The sequence below is a fragment of the Vombatus ursinus genome, unplaced genomic scaffold (genome assembly GCF_900497805.2).
Source record: "Vombatus ursinus unplaced genomic scaffold, bare-nosed wombat genome assembly UNPS02014798.1, whole genome shotgun sequence".
Taxonomy (NCBI): Eukaryota; Metazoa; Chordata; class Mammalia; order Diprotodontia; family Vombatidae; genus Vombatus; species Vombatus ursinus.
The window spans coordinates 65,227,255-65,252,678 of record NW_020954576.1 but is presented as its reverse complement, the minus strand read 5'-3'; the positions used below and the strand labels follow the sequence as shown (position 1 = coordinate 65,252,678).

At 35.0% G+C, this 25,424-nt stretch overlaps 1 protein-coding gene across 1 annotated transcript in view; it reads left to right on the top strand.

Moving 5' to 3' along the window:
• The window catches only part of LOC114049583 (lysosomal-trafficking regulator-like), a 247,660-nt gene that overhangs the window by 177,014 nt on the left and 45,222 nt on the right, over positions 1–25,424 (top strand). Inside the window, 11 exon segments of the mRNA XM_027870837.1 lie at positions 1,605–1,783; positions 2,235–2,441; positions 10,015–10,191; positions 11,153–11,229; positions 12,666–12,854; positions 13,876–14,021; positions 14,110–14,206; positions 16,734–16,795; positions 18,073–18,128; positions 22,152–22,304; positions 24,439–24,683. Coding sequence (XP_027726638.1) covers positions 1,605–1,783; positions 2,235–2,441; positions 10,015–10,191; positions 11,153–11,229; positions 12,666–12,854; positions 13,876–14,021; positions 14,110–14,206; positions 16,734–16,795; positions 18,073–18,128; positions 22,152–22,304; positions 24,439–24,683 — 1,588 coding nt within the window.

The window sequence follows — 25,424 nt, the reverse complement described above, 5'->3', positions numbered from 1 at the left end:
GTAGTGGAAAGAGCATATAAGTAGAATCAGTGCCTGGGATTGAATACTGGTAATGCTCCCTTTGTGATCTCAGGCAAATTACTTAACTTCTCTGAGCCCCAGCTTCATCGTCATCAAAAATGAAGGAGTTGATCTTCAAGATCCTTCCCACTATAAATTCTGTGGTGCTGTCTTTATAATGGTAACCATATGTCATTAGAGGTCTAAGCTTTTACTTATTTGGAAAATAAACTCATATACTCTCTATTCCTCAAATAAATGAAGTGTCACTGTAAATCAGATCAAGACTATGAATATCTGTTGTCTAATTGATAAGGACTTGTTCCAAAAGTAATTAAAGTTCCTATTATTTTGCTACTTGGTCAGCAGAATAAATATGTATACAAGAATACTAGATGAATTCCTGAAAAGTTATTTATAAATAATATTTTAATAAATTTGAATCATGTTAAGGGCTATAGGACTTCTTTAATCCATCAACAAGCATTTATTAAGCATTTGCTATGTGCCAGATGCTGGACTAAGTGCTAAAACTCTTAAAGGAATCTTGCAGTGAAATCCTTTGTAGGATGAAAGCTCTTCTTTAATACAAATGATCATTCTTTAGTTTATTTGTTTCATAAATTGAAATTTTCCTGCATAGACTTTTTTTTTTTAAAGCAAAGCAGACTTCTATATAGGAAACTAATGAAAAAGAGTCCAAAGGTAATAACTGTCATGCATAATTGCTGTAGAATATTTTGGTGTTCATAACCTTAAAATATTCAGTTAAACCAATGCCTATTGAATGTATGTTATGTAAAAGGCACTATATTTAGATGCTTCAAAGAGATATAAAAATGAGTCCCTGCTTCATAACTTCCAATCTAATAGGGAATATAAAATAAATATACAGGACACTATAGTGTAACAGATACTGCTTGAGATAGAGGCCCAAATGAAAGTTAGATCCCATCTGAATATTTGTTCAGTTTGTGAGATTTTAGAGAATTGTTTTCCAATAAACCATGCTCTGAAATAGTGCATCTCACTCAGATTTTTCAGAATCTTAAACTCCTTTTGAACCAAAAGAAGAATTTTATGTATTTCAGCATCTTGATTTTATAGTTTCCTTACAAATAATTCACTAGAAAATCTTACTTTGTGGAGTTGTATTATAAACAATTGTAATTTACATTGGGGTAGTTAGTTTGTTTAAACAGTGGACCTTTTATCATTCACAGCATTACTTAATTTGGTATTACTTTTGAAATCAATATGCCATGTAAACCAGGGAAGTATATTTATAGAAGCTTATCAGGTACCCTATGCATGGTTTGTGAGCTTGATGTATACTATAATCATATGGATTCAACCACTGCAGTATTTAGCATATTTGAATAAGTTGATTATATTTTAAATCAGAATTGTCTTTAAAGAAATATAATTTTTACTTAATATAATTTTAGATGAATCAGTTTCTAATCATTTAACTTCATAGAAATATTATGTTAGTTGAATTTGTAGTCATACTAGAATGTTTTAATGGTAGCACTAGATCCTATTAACATAGTGTCAATGACTTAATTTTTGTTTTCTCTTTATGCTTATTTTTCTATTAAAAGAATTTAGTCCAGATTTTATTGATATTCTGAGTACACCAGGAACCACAACTCAAGGCAGAACCTCAAATTCTGAGGCTGGAATTTCTGAAGAGGAAATTCAACATGAACACCTTTCCAATTTGAACCCATTTCAGAAAGAAATGTTAATGACTATGGTAGAAGGAATGAGAATAGCACTTGTAAGTAATTATGTGGAAGATTTCCATTAATTCTTAAGGAATGGAGGTTTTATCTTTCTCTATTATGTTTTCACAACCTATTTCTTTTGGGATTCTCTTCTATTATGCTTTCTGATTCTGAGATTGCTTAGATACAAAAGTAATAGAGTAGCTTAGATAGCTTCCATGCTCATTTACTCCCTCTTAAAGATTATACAGTAATGATTGCTAAGTCTGTACCCAGGGAATCATTTTTCTACATTGTAGTGGAGTGAGGCCAAGAGAGTATGAAATAGCTGGTCACTAATATTTGATACTTATACTCCTCCTTTCTTACTTTGCTTTTTAAAGTAGTTAGAGGTATAACACAAAAACTCTGTTCTTAGACCTCTTTTTAATGTTAACGTGATAGGAATAAGCTGTTATTGTCCAAAGTAACTCACTGGCAAATTCATTCTTCTCTTGATTGAAGGGCTTAAGTAGAACCCATGCTCCCAGACAACAGTGGAGTAAGATTCTGTTGTCTTGTAAAGAAACCTTCCGCGTACAGCTTGGGAGACTCTTGGTGCATTTATTGTCACCCACCCGCCATCCCCAAGAGAGGAAGCAAGCTTTAGAAATAATGCATCAACCAAATCATCAGGAAATACTTCGAGACTGTCTCAGCCCTTCTTTACAAGTAAGCATCTCAGTATTTAATGTTCAGATAAAATACTTAAGCACATAAAAAATTTCACAGATAAACTACTGAAACCAAAGTACATTGTCTAATATAGTGAATTGCCATTTTTAAAACCAAATAAAGACCTGAACTCGAATCTTGCCTCACGTTTTTGCTAGCTGTGTTCATCTGGACAAATCATGTCACTTCTCTCAGTTTTGGCTTCCTCCTCTATAAAGTGGAGATAATAACAGCACCTACTTCGTAAGGTCATTGTGAGATCAAATGAGATGGTATGTGTAAAATACATTGTTAACTTTAAAGCCCTATGTAAATGTTAACTAGTTTTATAATTATCATAATTATTATTTTTAAAGTTTAGTTTTTAAGGTTGTAGATATCCTAACTAATATGTAGTAGGCTAAAAATGTGTCTATATTTTTAGCAAAGGAAAATTATTGTTAATTCATGTTAGTGTTAAATAATGTATTAGACAGCATTCTGCCTTTGTACACATTTCCCAACCCCTTCTTCTGGTGCCCAATTTACTAGATTTGGAAACTTATAAATACCAGATCTGAATTCTATGAGAATTTATTTTGTTTTGGAGATTTCTTTGAAAAGATTTTTATTTTAGTGTATGTTAACCAAAAAGTTTAAGCACCATGTTACATAATTTATATTAGCACTAAATTTGCGGCATGTGACATAGATTTTTATTGAATGTGCTCCTGAATATAGCCCAAAGTTAGAATACTTAAAAGAATTTTAAACTTGGACATTTTAGTGAATATCTTTATACAGTTGCCTAGAACTAAGCCATACTTGAAAAGGCATAGAAAAGGCTGAGTATAGAAACATATTGCTATCCTATTTTACATCTGGGGACAACATGTTCCATATTAAAAGCTACAAATTAGTTACAATAGTAGTAGCAGCAGTAGTAGTAATAATAGTGGTAATGGTGGTTGTTACAAGGGTGGTAGTAGTAGTAGTAATAGTAGTAGTGGTGGTGGTGGTGGTGGTGGTAGTAGTAGTAGTAGCAGTTATTGTAAAGGTTGTAATAACAATAGCAATGATAATAAATTTACATTTATGTAGCTCTTAAGTTTTTTTAAATTTTCTTCATAAAGTAGGAAATCATTGACAAACATGAACATTTAATGTTTAAAGAATGCCAATAATAGAAGATTGCTTATAAAATCACATTTATTAAATATGCCTCTTTAGCACTGTAAACTCATTGAGAGGAGAGACTGTCCTTTTTCAAAAAAATTCCTAAAGACTTAGGACAGCGCTTGGCATATAGTATACACTTAAAAATTTTGTTGATTTTTTTTTAAGATCTATATTAAATTTACAACTGCCTCCTCTCCTCTTCTGTGTATTTCTAAAAATGTTTAATTGCTGTTCTTTTTTTCTCCCTTTGTTTTTGCATTACTGTCATTCTCCTCCTCTCTCCTTCGGCAGGAGGGAGTGGCGCAGTGGTTAGAGTGCAGGGACTGGAATTAGGAAGACCTGAGTTGAAATTTGACTTCAGCTAGCCTGTTTCCTCAATTGTAAAATGGGAGTGATTAGCCCTCATCTTACAGGGTTGTTGTGAGAATAAAATGAGAAAACATTGTAGAGTGCATAGCAGTGCCTGGCACATAGTTGGCACTTAATAAATGTTTGTTCCCTTTTTTTCCCTCTCCTATCCAAATCTCTTCTCCTACTTTCTCCCGTCCCCTTGACCAATAAAAACTCTCCCTGGTAAATAAGACAGTCCAATTGGTGTTGTATTGGCCGTATTTGAAACTATGTGTCTCATTCCGCACCTATAGTCAAGTTGCTTCTCAATCAGGAAGTTGAAGGGAGTTTCGTCATCACACTTCTTAGAGTCTTGAATGATCACTGCATAGGTCAGAGTTCTTAAGTCTGTCAAAGTCGTTTTCCTTTACCTTATTGTAGTCACTTTATAAATATAAGTTGATTGGTTCTTGTCACTTTATTCTGTCATTTCATATATCTTCCTAGGTTTCTCTGATTCTATACCTTCCGTGATTTCCTCTGGTATAGTGATATTTCATTTTATTCATATACCAGAGTTTATTCAGCTGCCCCTGAGCTGATGGGCAGCACTTTGTTTCCAATTGTTTGCTGCTCAACAGAAAATTCTGCTATAAATATATGAGTACTTTCCTTCTATCCTTGATCTCTTTGGTGATATGTGCTTAGTAGTGGTATCACTTGGACAAAGGGGTGCACAGTTTAGTGACTTTTTGGGTATATTTCCAAATTACTTTCAAGTATGGCTGGATCAACTCAAAGCTATAACAGCAAGGAATTAGGGTGCCAGTCCTCACACAGCTCCTCCAAACAGTGGTCATTTTCCCTTTTTGTCATCTCTACCAATCTGTGTGAGAGTGAACCTCACACTTACTTTAATTTTCCTGTCTCTTAATTTTAGAGGTATGAAACATTTTTAATTTGGTTGTTGAAAATGAGTTTCTTCCAAAGCCACCTGTTCAGTGTTCAAGCATTTGTTTTTTAATGCACAGAAGAGAATAGAAGGAAGTTCAGAATGATGCACAAACAGGAGAGATGTGAAAGTAATATAATGAACTTACTACAATGAACTTGGAAAGAAAAGCAAACTATATGAGAGAATAATATAAGGTCATAGTTTCACATATGATCTCATTCTTCTGTTCTACTTTGCACAAGGAAATGTTCTGTTTGGGGTATTAAAATCAGAATTTTAAAAATTTTAAGAAATAAGTGTTGTGTACAGAATACATACATATTCATTTGAGAAGGAAGTATCTTGGCTGAGTGAATTTTCCAGATAACAAAAGTGCTTCATGGCAGCTGCCTAACTGAAATTTTTACAGATAATTATAATGCTTAAAACCCTGTCCTTTTAAACCTAAATGCTATTATTTTGCATTGCTTAGGGTAGAAATATTTCTAAAACGTAACTCATGTCCTTTTAAACCAGGTAGAAACATTCTCCAAATTACCAACAAAGGAAATAACATGTAAAATGCTTTGCAGACCTTAAAGCCCTATATAAATGCAAGCTATTAAATACTAGTTAGTTAACATGTTATTCTCCAAACATTCATTTGTAAGTTAGTTATTTGATACCTAGAATATATTTCCCCAAAGAAAAAATTTAGTTGATGGTTTTATTACTAGTCCTCCTAAGACTGTTTAATATATAATTTAACAGAAATACTGTTTGCAATGGTGTAATTTTCTGTCACTATAATTTTAATTGCAAATATACAGTATTCCAACTAATTATGGATTAAATAGTCTTGGAGACTAGCCTGGAAATGTAACAGACATCACAGACATTTGTAATACTGGTTTCTTTTTATAGAATTTTATTCACTTCACTGTCAACATCTGAACCCTTCCTCCAGGTGACAATTAGGAGCCTTTGCCCCACTGTCAGTGAATAGAGAGTTCACAGCCATTCATAATGTGAAAATTGTAACTTAGGTGTTAATGTCTCAGTAGTTACTCATTTAATTTGAATATGATTTGATATTTTCCTCATAACTCATTATAATAATTATGATCATTCATTATACTTGGAACCATAGATTTAAAGCTGCTAGAGAAGAGATCTCAAAGGTGACTTAGTCTAACATCATCATTTTACAGATAAGGAAACTGAGTCCCATGAAGTAAAAGTGATTTTTATATGGGTAGTAAGTAGAAGAATCAAGATGTGAACCCAGGTTCTATGACTTTGTTCCATCATACAATAATATCCTCTGGGCTCACTAAGGTATATTTCACTATCTGTCCGCCCCCCCCCCCCCCCCCACCTCATTGCCTCCAATGTCTCTTCTAGTTGAAAAGTCCTCATGGCATGGAAGAATAGCTGCTTGGACTTGAGGTAGGACCCCAAAGTTCAGTACTACTTCAGAGACTTAGAAGATGGTAACAATGGGTCAGTCATTTAACTGCTCAGAGCCTTAGTTTCCCTATCTGTGAAATGAGGAAGTACTACATTACTATGAGTAATTATCACTGTGTTACTATTTTTTCCATCTGTTTACTCATTACTTCTAGCTTTCAGCATCCTCATTATTGTGCTGGCTTTAATCTTCTGTCCATTATAAACTAGGGCAAAACTCAAAACTGCTGAGGAAAGGAAATAACTAAATTTTTTATCCTGCCAAGTCATTATCTCATGGTCTAAAAGCTGCTGCTTTTCTCAAGAGTGGAGTAAAACTTGTCGGCTTTGTGACAGGTATTTTCCTGGCAATGTAGTTATTTTCACTTCCTACTTATAATCTCATTTCTGATGATTGAGGTTGTGAGTAGTTTTTATTGTAGAAAAATGAGGGCATTTCTTTCTGTAATTTTAGATTAATGCTTCAGTAGTATGGCAACATCAAAATAAAAACCTGTCTTGAAGATTTTTTAAAAATATTTTTAAATGTAGAGTTTAGACTGCACTTAAAATTTTATTTTTCAAGTTAAATAAAGAACGTTTCTTTTAAGAGACACATAGCTGAAAATATTCTAGTCATTTAACATTTTCTTAATTTGCCAACTTGGCAAGGCTGCTGCTCATCGTCCATGTGTCTCTGTCGGTCAGGTAGCAGCTGTCTTTTGCTTAATTTATGGTGTTCTGTTAAACACTCATCTTTCTATTTTCACCATTGCATATGCTATCTTATGCTTTGGAGGAATGGCACAGTATGATTTAATATGTTAATTTAAGTATCACTAAAAACTATAATGATCTGTTGTTTTCAAATTAGGTTGTTGATATTTCATAAAATCACAGAATTTTAGAGTTCAGAAACCTCAGTGGCCATATAGACCTATCTGTACCTCAATTAAAAAAAAAAAAACCCTTTGCAATGTATCTGACAAATAAGTGTCCATTCAACTTTTGCTTGAAGACTTTTAGTGAGGAAGGAACCAGTTACCTCCCACAACAGCTCATTTCACTTTTGGTTTGCTCTATTCATTAGAACAAAATTAGTTCTTTCTTATTTCATAACTAAATTTGCCTCTTTATAATTTTTACCTTCTGGGGCCAAACAAAACCAGTTTCATAGATTTAAAACTAGAAGAGATTTTAGAAATCACCTAATCCAGAGATGTCAGACTCACAGATGTGTGTATTAAAATGTAGCTGGGAAATGTTGAACAAAATAAATAAAAATACAATACAACATAAATAATGTTACTTTGTGATTTGCTAAGTTAGTATGCTTAGAAACAGAGCCTATAAGGCTCTGTTTCTGTTTTAAGTTTGACACCACTGATGTAGGCCAACACCCTCACTTGACAGATGTGGAAACTTAGGTCAAGTCAGATTAAGTGACTTGTATAAGCTAACATGGTTTGTAATAATGACAGACCTGGAGCTCTCACTGATATCTTCTAGCTATAAGCAAGTGTGCTCTCTTCCACTGCACCATATGGCCTCTAATCTCATCCCACTTCTATACTTCTGTAGCCCTTGAGGACTGCTTTTGTGGTTCCCTCGAGTGTTCTCTAGGACAAACATCCCCATATCCTTAAATCTGTCATCACATGGCCTTTCACAACCCTGGTTCTCCTTCTCTGGACACTCCTAAAACTCCTTCCTAAAATGTATTGTGTTATGAAAAGCCAGAGTAAAGTGTGAGGGTAATCAACATTGTCAGATACTTCGGTATCTGAAAGGTAGGTAGGAAGGTCAGGAGTCCAGGCACAAGGACCTGAAGTACAGTGATGGTTGTGTGAGTGGAGAAGAGGAGACATATAGACAAGGTAATATGAAAATATTTGAGGAATAGAGGATGACAAGTAGGTTTTGAACCTGAGTGACTAGGAGGAGAGTAGTGTCCTCAGCAGTAATAGGGAAATTGGGAAGAAGAGAAGATTTGAGGTAAAGATCATGAGCTCAGTTTTGGACATGTTGAGTTTAAGATGTCTACGAGATATCTAATTTGGGAGGTAAAAAAGGCAATTGGAGATGCAAGACTGGAGGTCAGGAGAGCAGTTAGGGCCAGATAAATAGATCTGGGAATAGATGGGAGATAATGAGATCACTAAGTAAAATTGCACATAGAGAGAAGAGGACTCAGGACAGAGCCTTGGAGGACACCCTCAGTGGGCATAGCCTGGGTGAGGATCCAGCCAAAGATTCTGAGGAGTGGTCAGACAGGTTAGGAGAAGAACCAATAGAGAACAAATGTTGTAAAAACCTGAGTATCAAGAAGGAAAATGTAATCAACTGTGCCAGACTGCGGAGAGGTTAAAGAGAATCATTGGTAACTGTAGAGAGAGTAATTTCATTTGAGGCTGTCATTGTCAGTGATACTTGAAAAATTATGTACAATGAGAGAGGTGCCAAAGTATTGTAGAAGGTCAGATGTTCTTTATTCTTGTGGATACCACATCTTTGGATGGAATTTATAAACCCTCTACAATCTGACAGATGGTCCTAACCATTTCATTGAAAATCACCCCATGCCCAACTTACTAATGAACTTTTAAAACATAACTTGGTTGGTTCTGGTGACAATAGACATAACCATCTATTACTGGACATTTAAAGCTTTTGAGGACCTTCTAGAGCCTGTCCCCTGCTGAAAGAGAGAAGAGGGAATGGATTTGTGCTTTCCTTATTATAGGGAACTCTCAAGAGAGGAAGCTGCTTCTAACAATGCAGGTCAGCGCCTTCTTGAGTAGTGGTGTCAAACTCAAATAGAAATGGATCCTTGCTTTGCATATTGGCTCACCACAACCACAAATTGGCATAATCTGTATTTTATTTTTATTTACTTTGTTAAGCATTTCCCAATTATATTTTAATGTGGTTCTGACTAACAGGTTAAGTCATTAGCTCAGGATCACACAACCTGTATATGTATGAGAAGGGATTTGAACTCAGCCTTTCCTGACCTCAAAGCTGTCTCTCTGTCTGCTACACTATGTTGCCCTGTTGGCATAGCTTTTAAAACCCATAGCCATGTCCATGACAAGATGAGACATTAAAGTGTAGTACCAGGATCCTGTTTAAACTATCAATTTTTAATTAGCAAAATTGTTCTTTGAGACAATAAAGCATTTCCATGTTTTTACTAGTTTCAGAAAATCCTTTTTCCTTCCATTTTCAGTTTTTGATACTGTATCGTTTTTTGTTTGTTTGTTTTTTGTCTAGGCAATGGGGTTAAGTGACTTGCCCAGGGTCACACAGCTAGTTAAGTGTTATGTGTCTGAGGCCAGATTTGAACTCATGTACTCCTTGCTCTATCTACTGCGTCACTTAGCTGCTCCTGCTTTTGATATTTCCCTTTAGAATTCCTGACCAACCTACAAGTTTTGCAACTTTCCTTGTGTATTTATAAGCTTTAGAAAAAAAATTTGGGGGGCTTTTTAAAAGAACTTAGACCCTTACCATGGGGAAAAATTAATTAGACCTTAATAACATTTTAAAGAAGAAAGGAAAGTCTTTACTACAGAAAGAGATGCATATTTTATGCTTTTTGTGTGTTGTTACATTTTTTGTACTTTCTAATTGTAATCCAGTTCATTTCAATAAACATTAAGTACCTATTTCTTTTCCTCCTATCATTTCCTTTTGCAGCATGGAGCCAAATTAGTCCTTTATTTAAGTGAATTTTTGCATAATCACCAAGAAGAATTGACTGAAGAAGAATTAGGCACAGCAAGATTATTCATGAATATTTTAAAATTGTGTGGTCATAAGTGCACTCTTCCCAGTCTACCAACAAAATCAGACTTCCTAAAAGTAATTAAAGAAGTGAGTCAATATAAATATTGTACTTACAATTTAAATAGATTTAATATAATGGATACATAGATATCTGCATATAAAGATGTATCTATATAATATATTAATATAATTTAATAGATTTTAAAAAATCTATCACAAGGAATTTCATCAAGTAATAAAAAAAAATTTGGTTTTTTATGCTATATAAAAATGTTATTCATTTCATCCCAATGTTGCTTCATGTTTAATTATAAATGCTTCTTGCTTCAACAAAGAAGAAAAAGAATTTAATTTTCAGTAATTCTTTATGGTAATCATTTTTAAAAATATAAATAATGCTTTGATGGAAAGCAGGTTTTGAAGCATTAACTTTCTTTTTTAAATTTTATTTATTTATTTTTAGTTTTCAACATTCACTTCCATAAGATTTTAAGTTCTAAATTTTCTTCCCTGCTCTCCTCTCTTCCCTACCCCCTCCTCAAGATGGCGTGCAATCTGATACAGGTTATCTTATATATTCATATTAAACATTTTCACATAAAGTCATGTTGTAAAGAAGAATTAAAACCAATGGGACAAGCCACAAGAAAGAAGAAACAAAAAAAGAGAGAGAGAGCAAATAGTAAAAGCATTAACTTTCAACTTCAGGCCTTGTATAGCAGAAGAGCAAAAATAGTATAAGCACTTGGGTAGAATCCAATAAAAAAAATTTCCTAGTATATCAAAGAAAGGGAAAAAATTACCTTTTTCCTGTAATAAAAGCCTGATTTCTCTTGACCCCGCCTTCATGGCATTTGTATCCAAAAGAATTGCTGTGTGATGTCAGTAGTGTTTAAGGGGTGAATAAATATGGATCCCATATTCTAGTTTGCAAATAAATATTGTTTTTCCTTATTTAACCTTTATTTCATATTCAATTATTAGAGTCTTATTAATAGCTAAATAAATCATACTTTGTTATAAATTATTATTCAAAAAAATTTTTTAGGAGTTAAGGAAGTATGAGATTGAGGAATCTTTGAATAAAGCTGCCTGGCAAAAAGCAGTCAATAATAATCAACAAAGGTAAGCTACTTCATTTTTTAAAAGTGTTTTATCTTTGAGGAACTTGTATACTCAGTATGCATTTTTAGCAACTAACATGTCTTATAGTTATTTGCTTTTATGGAGAAGGTCTGAACCTGTGATTTCATTGATAATGGGGAGATCCTAGGTAAGGAAATTCTTTCTGCCAGTGCAAGTTGGCACCTTCTCTGCAATTTCTATAATCTTAAAGAGTTGCTTAGAATATTGAGAGGTTAAATGGTTTGCCCATAGGCAATCCCATAGCCCACGTTTGAAAGAAGCGGGACTTAAGCCCAGCTCTCTAGCTACCATGCCATGCTACCTATATATGTCCCTAATCATGCAGGCATAGTGAATACATTTCAGGTAGCAGGCAGAAAATGACTATATAACTTATATGTGTGTTTATACATATGTATACCTAGGAATATATATGAGTAAAGATTATATGAATGAATGAATGAAAAAATATTAAGTATTTACTACATGCAAAGCACTGTGCTAAGTAGGCACTGGGAACAATAATAGAAGAGTCAGTCTCTGCTCTGACAGAGCTTGCATTCTAATGAGGTTGATATCACATGAAAGGTTTCAGCTGCAAGTCAAATGGGAAAGGTCCCCTGGTCCTTAAAGTGTAGCAGCAAAGCATGTAATACTGCTTCTTCTTTAATGTCATTTTCACTCATAATATCATAGTAGTTTCTGGATGTTGAACCATCTGACTGTGCCAAAGGCTTTGGTGGCAAGAACTCTCTTTTCTGGGTCTGCAGTAGCTGTGGTTACTATAGGAGCACTTGCCAAACTGCAGCTTCCCAGGATGAGAGCTTTGGGGACCGGGCTAGAAGTGTTGCTGTCCCCAAGGCTCTTGGGTTCAGGTCTTGGACTGTCTCCACTGACATCCAAGGGGAGATGGTAGGCAAGGTGGTGCTGGTAGTTTGACCTGGCTGGCACATGATGCCTCCTGCCTCTTCCTCAGGGTACCCTATTTCTTCAGCCACATAGCTTGCCTGGCCTATGAGTGGCAGCTGGTGGGGATAGCTCTTCTCAATAATAGTTGCTTCCCCAGATGATGTCTTTGAAGGCTGGGCTGGTAGAAGTAGCACCAGTGATTCAGGGGGGAGGCTTCCATTAGCAGGACTCTTGGGTTTATCTACCTATTGGTGACAACTGGACAGCAGTCATTTTCCACAATCATTTCTCCCTTCACTGATGGCTGCGGGGGCTGTGCTTAAAACAGATCTGGTGGTTTGAGGATCTTTCCATTTCCAAGGCTTTTAAGGGTTCAGAAATTCATGCTGTAAATAATGCTGTCATTAGGAAATCTCAAAAATGTAAAGCAATTAAAATTGTCAAGTTCAACATAACTCGTTGCAAATTTTAGATAATTTATAATTGCATTATTTCAGTGTATTTTTTTCATGTTTCTGTTCATTTAGTCTCTTTCAGCGCCTAGATATGAAATCAAAAGATATTTCTAAAATAGCTGCTGATATCACTCAAGCAGTTTCACTTTCTCAGGGAATTGAAAGAAAAAAGGTGATTCATCATATCAGGGGAATGTATAAAGTAGACTTGAGTTCCAGTAGACGCTGGCAAGAACTTATTCAACAGCTTACACATGACAGGTAAGCAAAATATGATTGGTTCTTCTTGGCAAACTTCTACATTTTTAACACATTGTTGAATATGTCCAGAGGTGACAACGTTATTTTACGTCTTTACAATAAATATTTTATGTTTAAAATGTTGTACTTTTTTGTTTAAAAAATCTATATATGAGGATGTCAATTAAATTGACCTGTTTTAGAAAATTGATATGATAGGCAATATGGAAAAAATTTTACTTGCAAAAAATACCGGAAAGCCAAATTAAATCTATCATATCCAGGAAATTTTACACATGTAGTATATCACAATAAATATTACCTTTAAATAAATCAGGTAGATCAATGAGAATTTATCCAGCATCCAGTGATCAGAAAGGCATGAACTGTGCAGCACTACCCTGACAATTTCCTTGCGATCACCTGACACAGCCTATTTCAGAAGCAGTGGTTCTATCCCGTCTTCACTTGAGCTGTGTATACTATTCTCTGTGACTTGGTGCTATTTTAATGTGTTTTAGAAAATACTTTAATGGAGAAAGCTAATGATGCTTTTATTATTATTTTTTTTTAAGAAGGAAAGGTAGGTAGAATGATTCTCATTTTTCAAATGGTAAAATAAGACCAAGGAAGTTTTAAGATTGAACAAGCAGTCAGCATTAGAAGTGAAATCTGGGGGCAGCTAGGTGGTGCAGTGGATAGAGCACTGACTCTGGAGTCAGGAGGACCTGAATTCAAATTCGGCCTCAGACACATAACACTCACTAGCTGTGTGACTCTGGGCAAGTTACTTAACCCCAATTGCCTCACCAAAAAAAAAAAAAAGAAGAAGCAGCAAAATCTGAACTCAAGTTTACTGTTTTCCATTTCCATCCTGTTTGTCATGAGCCATGTTTTAATAATTTGCCTCACCTCATGCATTACAAAATACTTAGGTTATGTGTTTATTATAAATTGCTACTATCAAGTAGCGTCATACTGATTTCATGATAATTCATTATGAATTGTGCTACTGTTAATATTCCCATATATTCACTCGTAGAGCAATCTGGCATGACCCTGTCTCTTATCCAGCTTCTTGGCAATTGGATCCAACAGAAGGTCCAAATAGAGAGAGACGCCGTTTACAGAGGTGTTATTTAACTATTCCGAATAAATACCTTCTTAAAGATAGGCAAAAATCAGAAGGTAATACTGGTTTCTTTCATATTTGTCTTTATATAACCAATGCTGCAGACATAAAAATAATGTTTGTTTTCCTTTTTTTCCCCAACAGAGGTCATTAAACCTCCCCTTTCTTACTTATTTGAAGATAAAACACATTCTTCTTTCTCTTCTACTGTAAAAGATAAAGCAGCAAGTGAATCTATAAGGTAAAAACTTACTGTATTTGCTTTCTTTCTTAAATTTGCTGCCATAGGAATTGTCTGTCATTCTAATAACTGCAGCATGTATACAGTATCTATTAAAGTACTATTATTGTGAAAGATAATTATGTTACTTTTCATGTATGTCTGTGTGAAATGTTCCATATTTTCTAATCCAAAGAAACCAGAGGTAGGAAATGAATTCAGTGTTTCATAGTGAAGTTTGCTGGACAGTGGAAATAATGGCAATATAAATAGTGAAGAAGTACACTTTTCTTCTTAGCTCTTTGTTCTTGGAATATGCAGGGATGTTGTAACATTGTTAGAAAAGTAGTGCAGTGTTATCCAAATGGATTCTCTCATGGTTATTTCAGCTTATTTGCTTAGGGAACACAAAATGAAAGATTACATCTGGGCAAGAAGGAATTGAGGCCAAGAGTGGAAATTATGTTTGTGTATAAAGAGTATACAAAGGGAAAAAAAATAAATTTGGATTAAAAAGATGAATCTTAAGGAAAAACAACAGGATCAGTAGCAGCTTGTATGGGAAAAGAAAATACAAATGAACTTGTCCATCATTCAAGGCATTTAAAAAAGAAATGTACCTGTGAAATAAGCGAAAAGCAGAAATGTTGTAAAACTAGGAGTTTAACCAGGTAACAAAAGGGAGAAAAGATAACTACTGCAAGCCTAGTGAAACTACATTCTCCAAAGTCACTAATGATCTCTTACTTGCCAAATCTAATGGCCTTTTCTCAATCCTTATTCTTCCTGACCTGTCTGTAACATTTAGTATTGTTGATCATCTTCTTTTTATTAGATATTTTCTCCTCTTTGAGTTTTCATGACAGTATTCTTTCCCTGGTTTTCCTCCTCTCTGTCCAGCTACATATTCTTGGTCTCCTTTATTGGTTCTTTTTCCACGTCATGTCTACTAACCATAGGTGTCACCCACGGCTCTATCCGGGGCTGCCTTATAATTTCACTCTATACTTTCTCACTGGTGATCTCATTAACTCTCATAGGTGCATATATAATCTCTATGCAGGTAATTTCCAGATCTATCCATCTAGCCCTAGCATGTCTTCTGAGCTACACTCACACATCACCAACTGCCTCTTGGACATCTTCAACTGATTATTTCATGGACATCTCGAACTAAATGTTCAAAACAAAATTCATTATGTTTCCTGCAAAACCCTCCCCGCTGCCAAATGTTGAGGATGCTGCTGTCCTCCCAGTCACCCAGTCTCACAACCCAGGTTTTCGTCCTCGATTTCTCTCTTTTTCACCGTACATGTCCAGTCTGTTGCCATGTCTTACTGTTTCTGTCTTCACATCTCTTCTATCTGTTTTCCTTCTCTCCGCTCATCCATAATCCCAGTTCAGGCAAATCAGAGGTCTCTAATTTGTCTCTCAGCTCCAAGTCCCTCCCCACTTCAGTCCATATCCCCTTCATTTTTGAAAGTAAATTATCTACTGTGTAAGGTTGGTCAATATAAAGACTTCTTTTTGGCATTTAAAAGTCTTCATAACCTGGCTACAATCTTCCCTTTCCAGTCTTACACTTGACTTCCCTACACTGGCCTGCGTGTAGTTCCTTGAACATGACCCTCCATCTCCTGTCTCCTTTCATTTACACTGACTGTGTTTTATTCCTGGTGTGCTCTTTCCTCTCCCCTTCCACTTCTTGGTTTCCGTGGCCTTCTTCAAGACTCACTAAGGTCCCACCTTTTGTAGGAGGCCTTTCCTAGTCTCCCCAGCTGCTAATAAAGCCTTCTCATCTCAGACTGCCTTCCAGCTATTATGTTCATGTCCTGTACATAATTAATTATTTACGTGTTGTCTTCCCTAGTAGAATGTAGACTTGAGGACAGGGACTGTTTTTTGCCTTTCTTTGTATCTCTACTGCTAGCACAATGTCTGCCAAGTAGTAATTGATTAATAAATGCTTGTCATATGATTGACTAGTAAATTAAAATAGACCAAAAGATTTTAGCTAGCTAAAGGCTTATTTTATTTTTAATTCTTTGTTGCAGACTATAAGAAACAGAGTCAAGTCAATGTGTTGATCACACAACTGAATGCAGTACTATATAAATGGAATTTATTTCAATAAGAGTTCCTTTTTTGTTAGTATGACAGATAAGCCAACTTAAACACAATGAGGTTATCTAATGATCCATCTAGCTGTTTATAATTCAGTTACATAAAAAAATTAAAAGACTAAATAGTTTTTTAAGAAAATATAAATTATAAAACATAGGATGGCTTTTTAAATTACCGAAGTTATATTTATAGTAAAAAAAAAAATTGTAGGGATTATTAGCCTCCGTTTCACTGTATTTTACCTCCAAATGTTGAAAAAACATTTTTCCATTGTCATTAAGATTAGATTTTGTTAAGATAGTCTTTGCCTTTGAAGTCCCTCTACTACTTTGCTGAAATCTATAGCCAGATTTTGGGGGAGGGGGCGATACACAGTAAAATGGGTCAAAACATTAAATCATAATTTTTTTTACTGTTTTGACAGAGTGAATCGAAGATGTATCAGTGTTGCACCATCTAGAGAGACAGCTGGTGAACTCTTATTAGGTAAATCAGCACTTTAAAGAGCATAGCACTCATGCTTGTCTCCTCCTTATCTGAAAATATTCTGACATTACATTTGTATTGTACTTCTAAAAATTATTCCAATTAAATCAAATTCCTCCAAGTTGACATCCATCATTATGCCTTTAAAAGCATAGCAGTAACACTGTGGAACTTTAAGTTCTGTAGTCAGTTTTCTGCACACATGATAGATATATACTTCAATTTTTAGTCATTCCATTATTGCATACTAGATTAGATCTTGAATGCCAAATATTATTTTTTTTACCTACTCTATTCAGATATACTTGTACAAAAACAAAGGCCTACATTGTGTGATTTCTCCTCCATAATTCATGTCACATTATTGTATCAGGCTTCTGAAATTCTCAGCATATCAGTACCCTTCTAAGCTATCTGGGCATTTACATTTCCCTGTGCAGTAAGGGAATTAATTTCTTCACTAACACCTCCTCACAATGTCAAAGAATAGGAAAGTATTATTTGATCTTGGTCCTCATACAGATGCAAAGGGTCTACTGCCGTTCTTACGGTCCCTAGTCTTGAGGTTATTATGATTTTACCTATAAACTTTCCAGGAACTCACAGGTTATACAATATGTAAGGTCTAATAGTCTGTCGCTTTCGCTTAAGTTAGTCACCTGTGTTCTTTATAGTCAGTCTGGATCTCAGGAATATCCATTGTGTATATAGGAGCATCCAACACAATTTCCTAGCATGTGGAAAGTTTTGTAGTAGGAAATATGTCTTAAAAGAAACAAATGAGCTTGTGGGTCTATTTTGGCAGTCTTGTAGACAAATCTTGCAAGTCCAATACCTTGGAATCAGCAAGGTACTTAATTGGGGGGAATGGATAGAGTGCTAAATTTGAGGTAAAGATTACCAGGTTCGTATACTGTCTCTGCCACTCAGTAATTTTGTGACCATGGCCAAGTCACTTATGGCCTCAACATCCTCATCTATAAAATGGCATGAGAAATACCTCTAGTACCAGTTTCACAAGGTTGTTTTGAGGCTCAAATGAAATGAGTACTTTGCAAACCTTAAAGTAACATAAATAACATAACATATGACAACATAAATGAGGGCTCCTATTCATTTTTGGTAGAAAACTCTGTATTCTAATTAATTGTCCATTTAAGTAATTGATTTGTAACACCATTATCCAAATTTGCTAGTAATCTTGCTATAGTAAATTCAAACTCAGTGATAAAGCCAATACTTCCTTTGTTAATTCTGTATCAAATGGTTTTCTGCAGGTAAATGTGGAATGTATTTTGTTGAAGACAATGCTTCTGATACAATTGAAAGTTCGGTGAGTATAGGTTTCATTTTGCACAAATATAAACTTAGCTAAAGTTACTTATCCTATATTGTTCCTCCTCTGTGCACACCATCCTGTGATCAAGCTGTGGCCATTCTTTGTCTTACCAAAGTGTTTTGAATTTTCCTGCCTCCACTCCTTTGATAACACTGTTTTCTACGCACAAGATATCTTCCCTTCTCTTTCTGCTAAATTTATATTAATCCTTTAAAAGTTCAGCTCAAATTCCATGATTTCCCTAAATTCCTCCCCCCAGACTGTACCCTGTCAATAACAATTTTACACCTTATGACTCACAGAACATTTGTTTTGCACTTCTGATGCACTTAAGAAACATTATTTCACATTATTGTTATTTTCCTGACTCTCATATTGATAAATGTTTCTTGAATTGTTGTTGAAGAGACTGAGATCCCAGGATTTCATATTATGTGTCTTGCGCTTTCAGAATGGTATGTACTCAGATCATCCCTTTAAGAAAATCTGCAGGGGCAGCTAGGTGGCGCAGTGGATAGAGCACCAGCCCTGAAGTCAGGACAACTTGAGTTCAAATCCGGCCTCAGACCAAACACTTGACACTAGCTGTGTGACCCTGGGCAAGTCACTTAACCCCAGTTGCCTATTTAAAAAAAAAATCTCCAGAAAAATGCTCCTTTTTGTAACTTCTGAGTACTTGTTATAGTTCATCCTAAAGCCTTCTTGCACTTTCAGTCTATTCTTCTCATCATTGTCTTCACTCTTAATAAAAGAGCTGCTCGCTCCCCCATTCAGTTCACTACTTATCAGTGTGGTCTTTCAAAGGAAAATAGTCCAGGGGCAGCTAGGTGGCACAGTGGATGGAGCACTGGCCCTGGAGCCAGGAGGACCTGCGTTCAAATGTGGCCTCAGACACATGATACTCACTAGCTTGTGACCCTGTCACTTAACCCTGATTGCCTGGTCAAATAAAGAAAGAAAGAAAGAAGATAGCCCAAAACGTATTTGTGATGATTTCAGTAAAAACTCAAGTTGTCACGATGCTTCATAGGTTGGATAACTTCAGTAATCTTTACTTTTACAAAGTTGTATAGTCAAAATAATTTTCCTTAATTCAGACAAACTTGATGCTGAAATTATGCTGTTACTTCAAGTCATTTGTAGGATATGATTATATTATGAGTATGTAATGACTTCAGAGGAATTCATGAGAGAAATTGTGAAACTTGCTTACAAACAAATAACGTGAATGATTCTAATATAAATAATTTGAGGGAGAATGATTCATTTCATTTTAAATAATCAAAGAAATTCAGTAGGAATTCTTTTCTAACATGCAGCAATTAACACCGAATTGTCCCTAAATGTAAACAAAGTTAAAGCCTTTTTTAAAATTTGTTGTTTTTTATTAGCCAAAGCAATTGCTAATTTAAGAGTTCATTATGTTCTTAGGACTCTATGATGACTTTTTAATTTCAAAAAGTTCCTTCAAACTCCACCAGCTTTTATAAACTGAAGGAAAGACCGTTTGTTCTGAGGAGTTAATTCTGAATCAAATAAATACAATGAATAATGTCCAGTTAAACTCTTTTCAAGTAAAGCATTGTTTAACAGTGTGCTGAAAACGCCATGAATTTGTTCAAAGGAAATAATGAGGATCAAAGGAGATAATAATTGAAAAGCACTTAGCACAATGCCTGGCTTATAATAGGTGCTATGCTTTTAAGCTAATTATAATCTAATGCTTATTCCATTCCTTTCCTTTCCTTTGTAAAAGTATAGTACTTATTCTGACAAGGTGAATGGGTAATCAGAAGAGTTCAGATACAGGATTTGCTTGGACCCTGCCAGCACTAAGTTAAGTTTTTCTCAACAGAAATTATTATATGGAACTCAGTTTGCCAAGATAGTTGCCATCTTTGCAGCTTCTGTGTTACCCTATAATCTACTATATAAAACCCCTCAAGACATATGAAAAGAGTATTCCATTACTAAATGGAATATTTTTCTTCTTTTCTTCTACCCCTTATAACTCATTCCCTTGGCATTTTCTTTCACTTACACAGCTTCATTTTTCACCTTTTCACAGGTGACTGCCCAATTTTAATCTCTATTCCTGAGTTCTCTCCCAAGTTCCAGACTTAATATACTTGGATTTCAGCAAAGCATTTGACAAAATCTCTCACATCTTTGTGAGAAAGATGACAAGTCATGGACTGAAAGTGCATATAGGTAGATCCAGAACTGGTTATAGGTAGTCTAGTTAAGTAGAAGGAGCATTGGCCTTAGAGGCAGAAGACATTTAATTTCAAATTCTGATGCTGATGCTAACCACATGATCATGGGCAAGCTGGCTAACCTTTACAAGCCTCAGTGTCTTTAATCGTAAACTGGGGATACCGCCAGTAGTCCCCATGAGACTCATGAGACATTTGTGAGGCTCACAGGAGATAACACGTAAAATGAGTTGTAAACCATAAGTGCTATATAAACCTCATCTGTTATAATTAAAGATCACGAAAGAATAATGACAAATGGACCAATCTTAACTAGAGAGCCACATGATTTTGTTAAACATTTTTATCAATTGTTAAGAAGAAATCACATCAGATTTCCAGGTGACAGGAAGCTAGGAAGCGTAGTTAATATTATAATGCCAATGGAATGTAAGGTCCTTTAGATGAAGGACTGTTCCTTTTTTGTGTTTGGATCCTCGACATATTGTCTGCAGTAGACACTTCATGTTTATTGTATTTAATTGAATGGTTAATGTCAGAATTGGAACCTAAAAAGATTTTGTTAGGCTATCAGTCCTCTCTGGAAATGTCTTTGCTACCCTAGTCTGTCTCCCGAGTTCTAATCTGACATTTCTAACTGCCTATTGGACAACTAGATGTCTTGCTGACTCCTCAAAGTGCAGTATGAGGAAAAGTGAGTCTTTATGTTCTTAATTTTCTGGAAACTTCAGAACAAAATGTGACTCATCCTTCTTCCCTCCACACTTCCATTCAGTGACTTATTAATCCTTCCTTTGAACTATCTCTTGCATCTGTCATTTCCTTTCCATTCCTTTTGATACAACACCAGTTCAGGCCCTTATCACATTATGCCGAGACTGTTACTGCAACCTAATTGATTTTTATAAATCTTTATTCTTCACCATTATCCAACATCCAGCACTCTACCATGGTGCTACTAAAAACACCACTAAAGTTGTGTTATTTCCTTGTTTAAGAACATTGAGCAACTTCTTGTTACTTCCGTGATGTATAATCCATACTCTGCAGAGTAACATTCAAAGCTTTACACAATCTAGTCCCAACACTCTCCTTCCAGACATCCTCTGATCATAGTTTTAGAGCTAGAAGAGAATTCTAGAGACACTATCAAGTCTGTCCCCTTCGTTTTGCAGGTGAGGAAACTGAGGCCCAGAGAAGGTTAATTGATTTGCCCAGTATAACATAACTAGTAAGTGTCTGAGGTGGGCTTTGTATCTAGGTTTTCCAGTCTCTTAAGCACCCTATCCACTGTAGCCTCAACCTCCCTGGGTTTTTGTGAGGATAAAATGAGTTAACATATGCGAAGTGCATTGTAAACCTTAAAGCACTATTAAATAACTATTAAAACAGTAACTTATCATCCTCATCGTTATCATACCATGTGGCTTCTGAATACACCTTGCTTACCATTGGCCCAATAAATATTGTGCTTTCCCACCCTCATGCTTTTGTTTATGCTATGTTCTCTTCCTAATAATTCAGGTTAGGAAACTGGGTTATAGGAAGATAATGCACTATCAGCAGAAATAGGGAAGTTTGAAGATGGTATGTTGGGGGGAAGGGAACTTAAAAAGTTTTATATGGCTTTTGTGCCAAAGATGATTTTTTAAAAAATTTTAACTTATTTCTTTCTATTAAGCATATACACTAAGTAACATGTCTAATGCCTGGTGTGGGAAAAATACAATTAAAATAATTTCTGCATTTTGTCTTAATGTATTTCATAAAGAAAACTGTCTTTTTCTGCTTACTTTCTTAGAGTCTTCAGGGAGAAACAGAACCAGCTTCATTTTCTTGGACATATGAAGAAATAAAAGAAGTTCATAAGCGTTGGTGGCAGTTGAGAGACAATGCTGTTGAAATATTTTTAACAAATGGCAGAACTCTACTGTTAGCTTTTGATAATACCAAGGTAGATTTAGTTGTGTGTGTGTGTGTGTGTGTGTGTGTCCCTTGGCTACCAAGGTCTTAGACAAAATAACAATTACTAATTATGTAAAGTTTCTATTTAAACATCTTAATGTTGTTTTTAGGAATTACATTTAATGGGGCAGCGAGGTGACGCAGTGGATAGAGCACCGGCCCTGGAGTCAGGAGGACCTGAGTTCAAATCCATTCTCAGATACTTGACACTTACTAGTGTGACCCTGGGCAAGTCACTTAACCCCATTGCCTAGCCTACCTCCCCCCAAAAAAAAGAATTACATTTAAAGTAATGAATTTGTGATGTATTTTAACCCTAATAAGAATTTAAGCACTTGGTTAGACAAAGAATCTAGTATTTTTACAATCCAGAAGTGTTGTGGGCTTTCCCAAAGACAGTTGGAAGCTTTGCAAATAATTGTTGTTTAGTTGTTCAGTCATGTCCAACTCTTAGTGACCCCTGTGGTCCGTAGCATTCCAGTACTGCCCATGGGTTTTCTTGGCAAGGATGCAGAGATGGTTTGCCATTTCCTTCTCTAGAGGCAGACAGAGGTTAAATGACTTGCCCAGGGTCATTCAGCTAATAAGTAGTAAGTTGGGTTTGAACTCAAGTCTTCCTGACTCCAGGCCTAGCGCTCTATCCATTGAGCCATCTAGCTGCAAAAGATACAAAAAGCAAAAAAGACTTCATTTACTCCATGCCTTCCTAATCTCCCTAAATTTGGGACATAAGCTTGTCCAAATTTCTTTGCAACCAACCTCGAACTCAGTAGCTAAAACCATCTAAATTCAAGAGTGTCAATCAGCACTTGTAGAAGGTTGGTGCAAATTTTGTGATCTTGCTTATTTCTGATTCTAAAGCCATGTTTTCTTGGTCTTTTAAAGCCTGTTATTTTACCATATTCTCCTAAGTACATCCCTAATTATCCAAATGGTTATGGAGCTTTTCTCCTCTTCCTGCTATTAAAACTTTTACAATCTTTAGTATCCACATTGGATGCTTAACATTTATTCTTTGTAAAGACCTGGTAATTGAATTGCTTAATTATGTCAGATTTATTATCAGCTGCTTAGAAAAGTAAAAACTGAATAGTATCACTTCCAAAAGCTCCTTTTCTATATTAAAAATCATTTTTAGCATATTAAAATTCTTAGTAATGAAAACATCTATTTTTAAGTCCTTTTGCTTTTATATTTTGTCAAAACAGCTTTAATTATGACTTTTGTTTGTAAAAAACAAATTGTTTCTTCAAGTTTGACAGACAATATTTTCAGATTCCCAATTCCTCTAGATTGTTTCTTAGCCTCAAGGAAATACCATTGCTACTAACTAATATTGCTTTATGTTTGTAAAAACTACTATTGAGGTATGAATTTAGATATTAAACTATGTGGGGGATTTTTTTGTTTGTATATGTGAGGGGTGGGGGGTGCTGTAAAGTAGTTCCAGTGAATGTGAAAGTAGTAAGCTATTTCTTTGGGAGAATCTGTTTAATGTTTGGAAACAGCTAAGTGGCCCAAGTGGATAGAGACAAAATGAAGAAACTGAGTAAGTTATCTGGTCTTCTCTGTTATTATTTAATTTATGCTAAAAAGATATATATATAAATTTATAAACTCATTCAATATCTTGTAATCTCAAAATTCATTTTAAGTAAAAATAATCATATCCTTTCAGTCTTAACACTATAACATGAGAATTGAGGGCTTTGCCACTATTACTCCAAAACATTTAAAAATTGAGTACATGATATAGGAAGATAGCAAGATGAAATTGTCATTGATGTTAAAAAATAATAATTGACATTTATAGCATGCTTTATACTTTTCTGAAAACACTTTGCTTAACTCCTTACTAAGTCCCCATCTTATAGATGAAGAAACCTAAGCATAGAAAAGTTAAGTGATGTGCCCCAAATTTTTTTAAAAGCTAACTTGAATTCATCTTCTGTGCACAATCTAGTCAGTGCTGTTTTCACCACTTGTCACATAACTTTAGAACTTAAAATAATTAAAAGCATTTTTCATTGGAAATGTGTAAAATTTTTAATCTAGACATACACACTACCTAACCAAACCAAGCTAAAAACTAAAATTTCTTCCCACCTTTTTGTCTGTTATAGATTCGCGATGATGTATACCACAATATACTTACAAACAACCTCCCTAATCTTTTGGAATATGGGAATATCTCGGCTTTGACAAACCTATGGTACACAGGACAAATTACTAACTTTGAATATTTGACCCACCTAAACAAACATGCTGGTCGATCCTTCAATGACCTTATGCAGTATCCAGTTTTTCCATTCATACTTTCTGACTATATTAGTGAAACACTTGACCTAAATGAACCTTCTGTATACAGGTGAGTAGCTGTATTTAGGTAAAAGGGAGTAAAGAGAGTTTTAGTACCATTTTTAAAAAAATTGACTGTAGGTATTTTACCTTCTATAGTACAGGTTATTTTATCACTTCCTATACAAAACCTTTACAGATTCTCTCTGCCCCATCCATGCTGCCATCATTCTATTATTGGCCCACTTTCTATTGAAATTACTCTTTGTATATATATATTTTTATGTACAAGTATATGTGAATATATATACACATATAAAAGTGTATATATTATATTTTGTGTATATTTTATGCTTATGTAAAAATGAAATATTTTATTTATACATTACTTTTACTTCGTATTTATTTTATAAATATAAAATAAATTTTATATTTACTTGCATATGAGTTTTATCTCCTCAGTAGAGTGCCTTGGTTCTTCTGTCCCTTATTTGACAAGTATCTGCTTGTTTTTATTCTCCCTGTTCTAGTCTAACTCAGATAGCTAGTAGTCATTCCTCAGAATATATCCATAGCTACCCTTTGGGTAGCCAAGAGAATGGAAAAGTAGTCACCACAGTTTTCTTTAAGCCATCAAGCACACTTAGACTTTTATCTTTGGCCCTGTGCCATTACTTGCCCCGTCCCTGTTCACTCCATCTGCTCAGCTCTAACAGAGGGAGAACACTGAATTTGAAATCAAAGGACCTAAGTTGGAACCCCAGCCCCGTATCTTGCTACCTATGTGACATTGTCTCCTAGGTCATAGAAG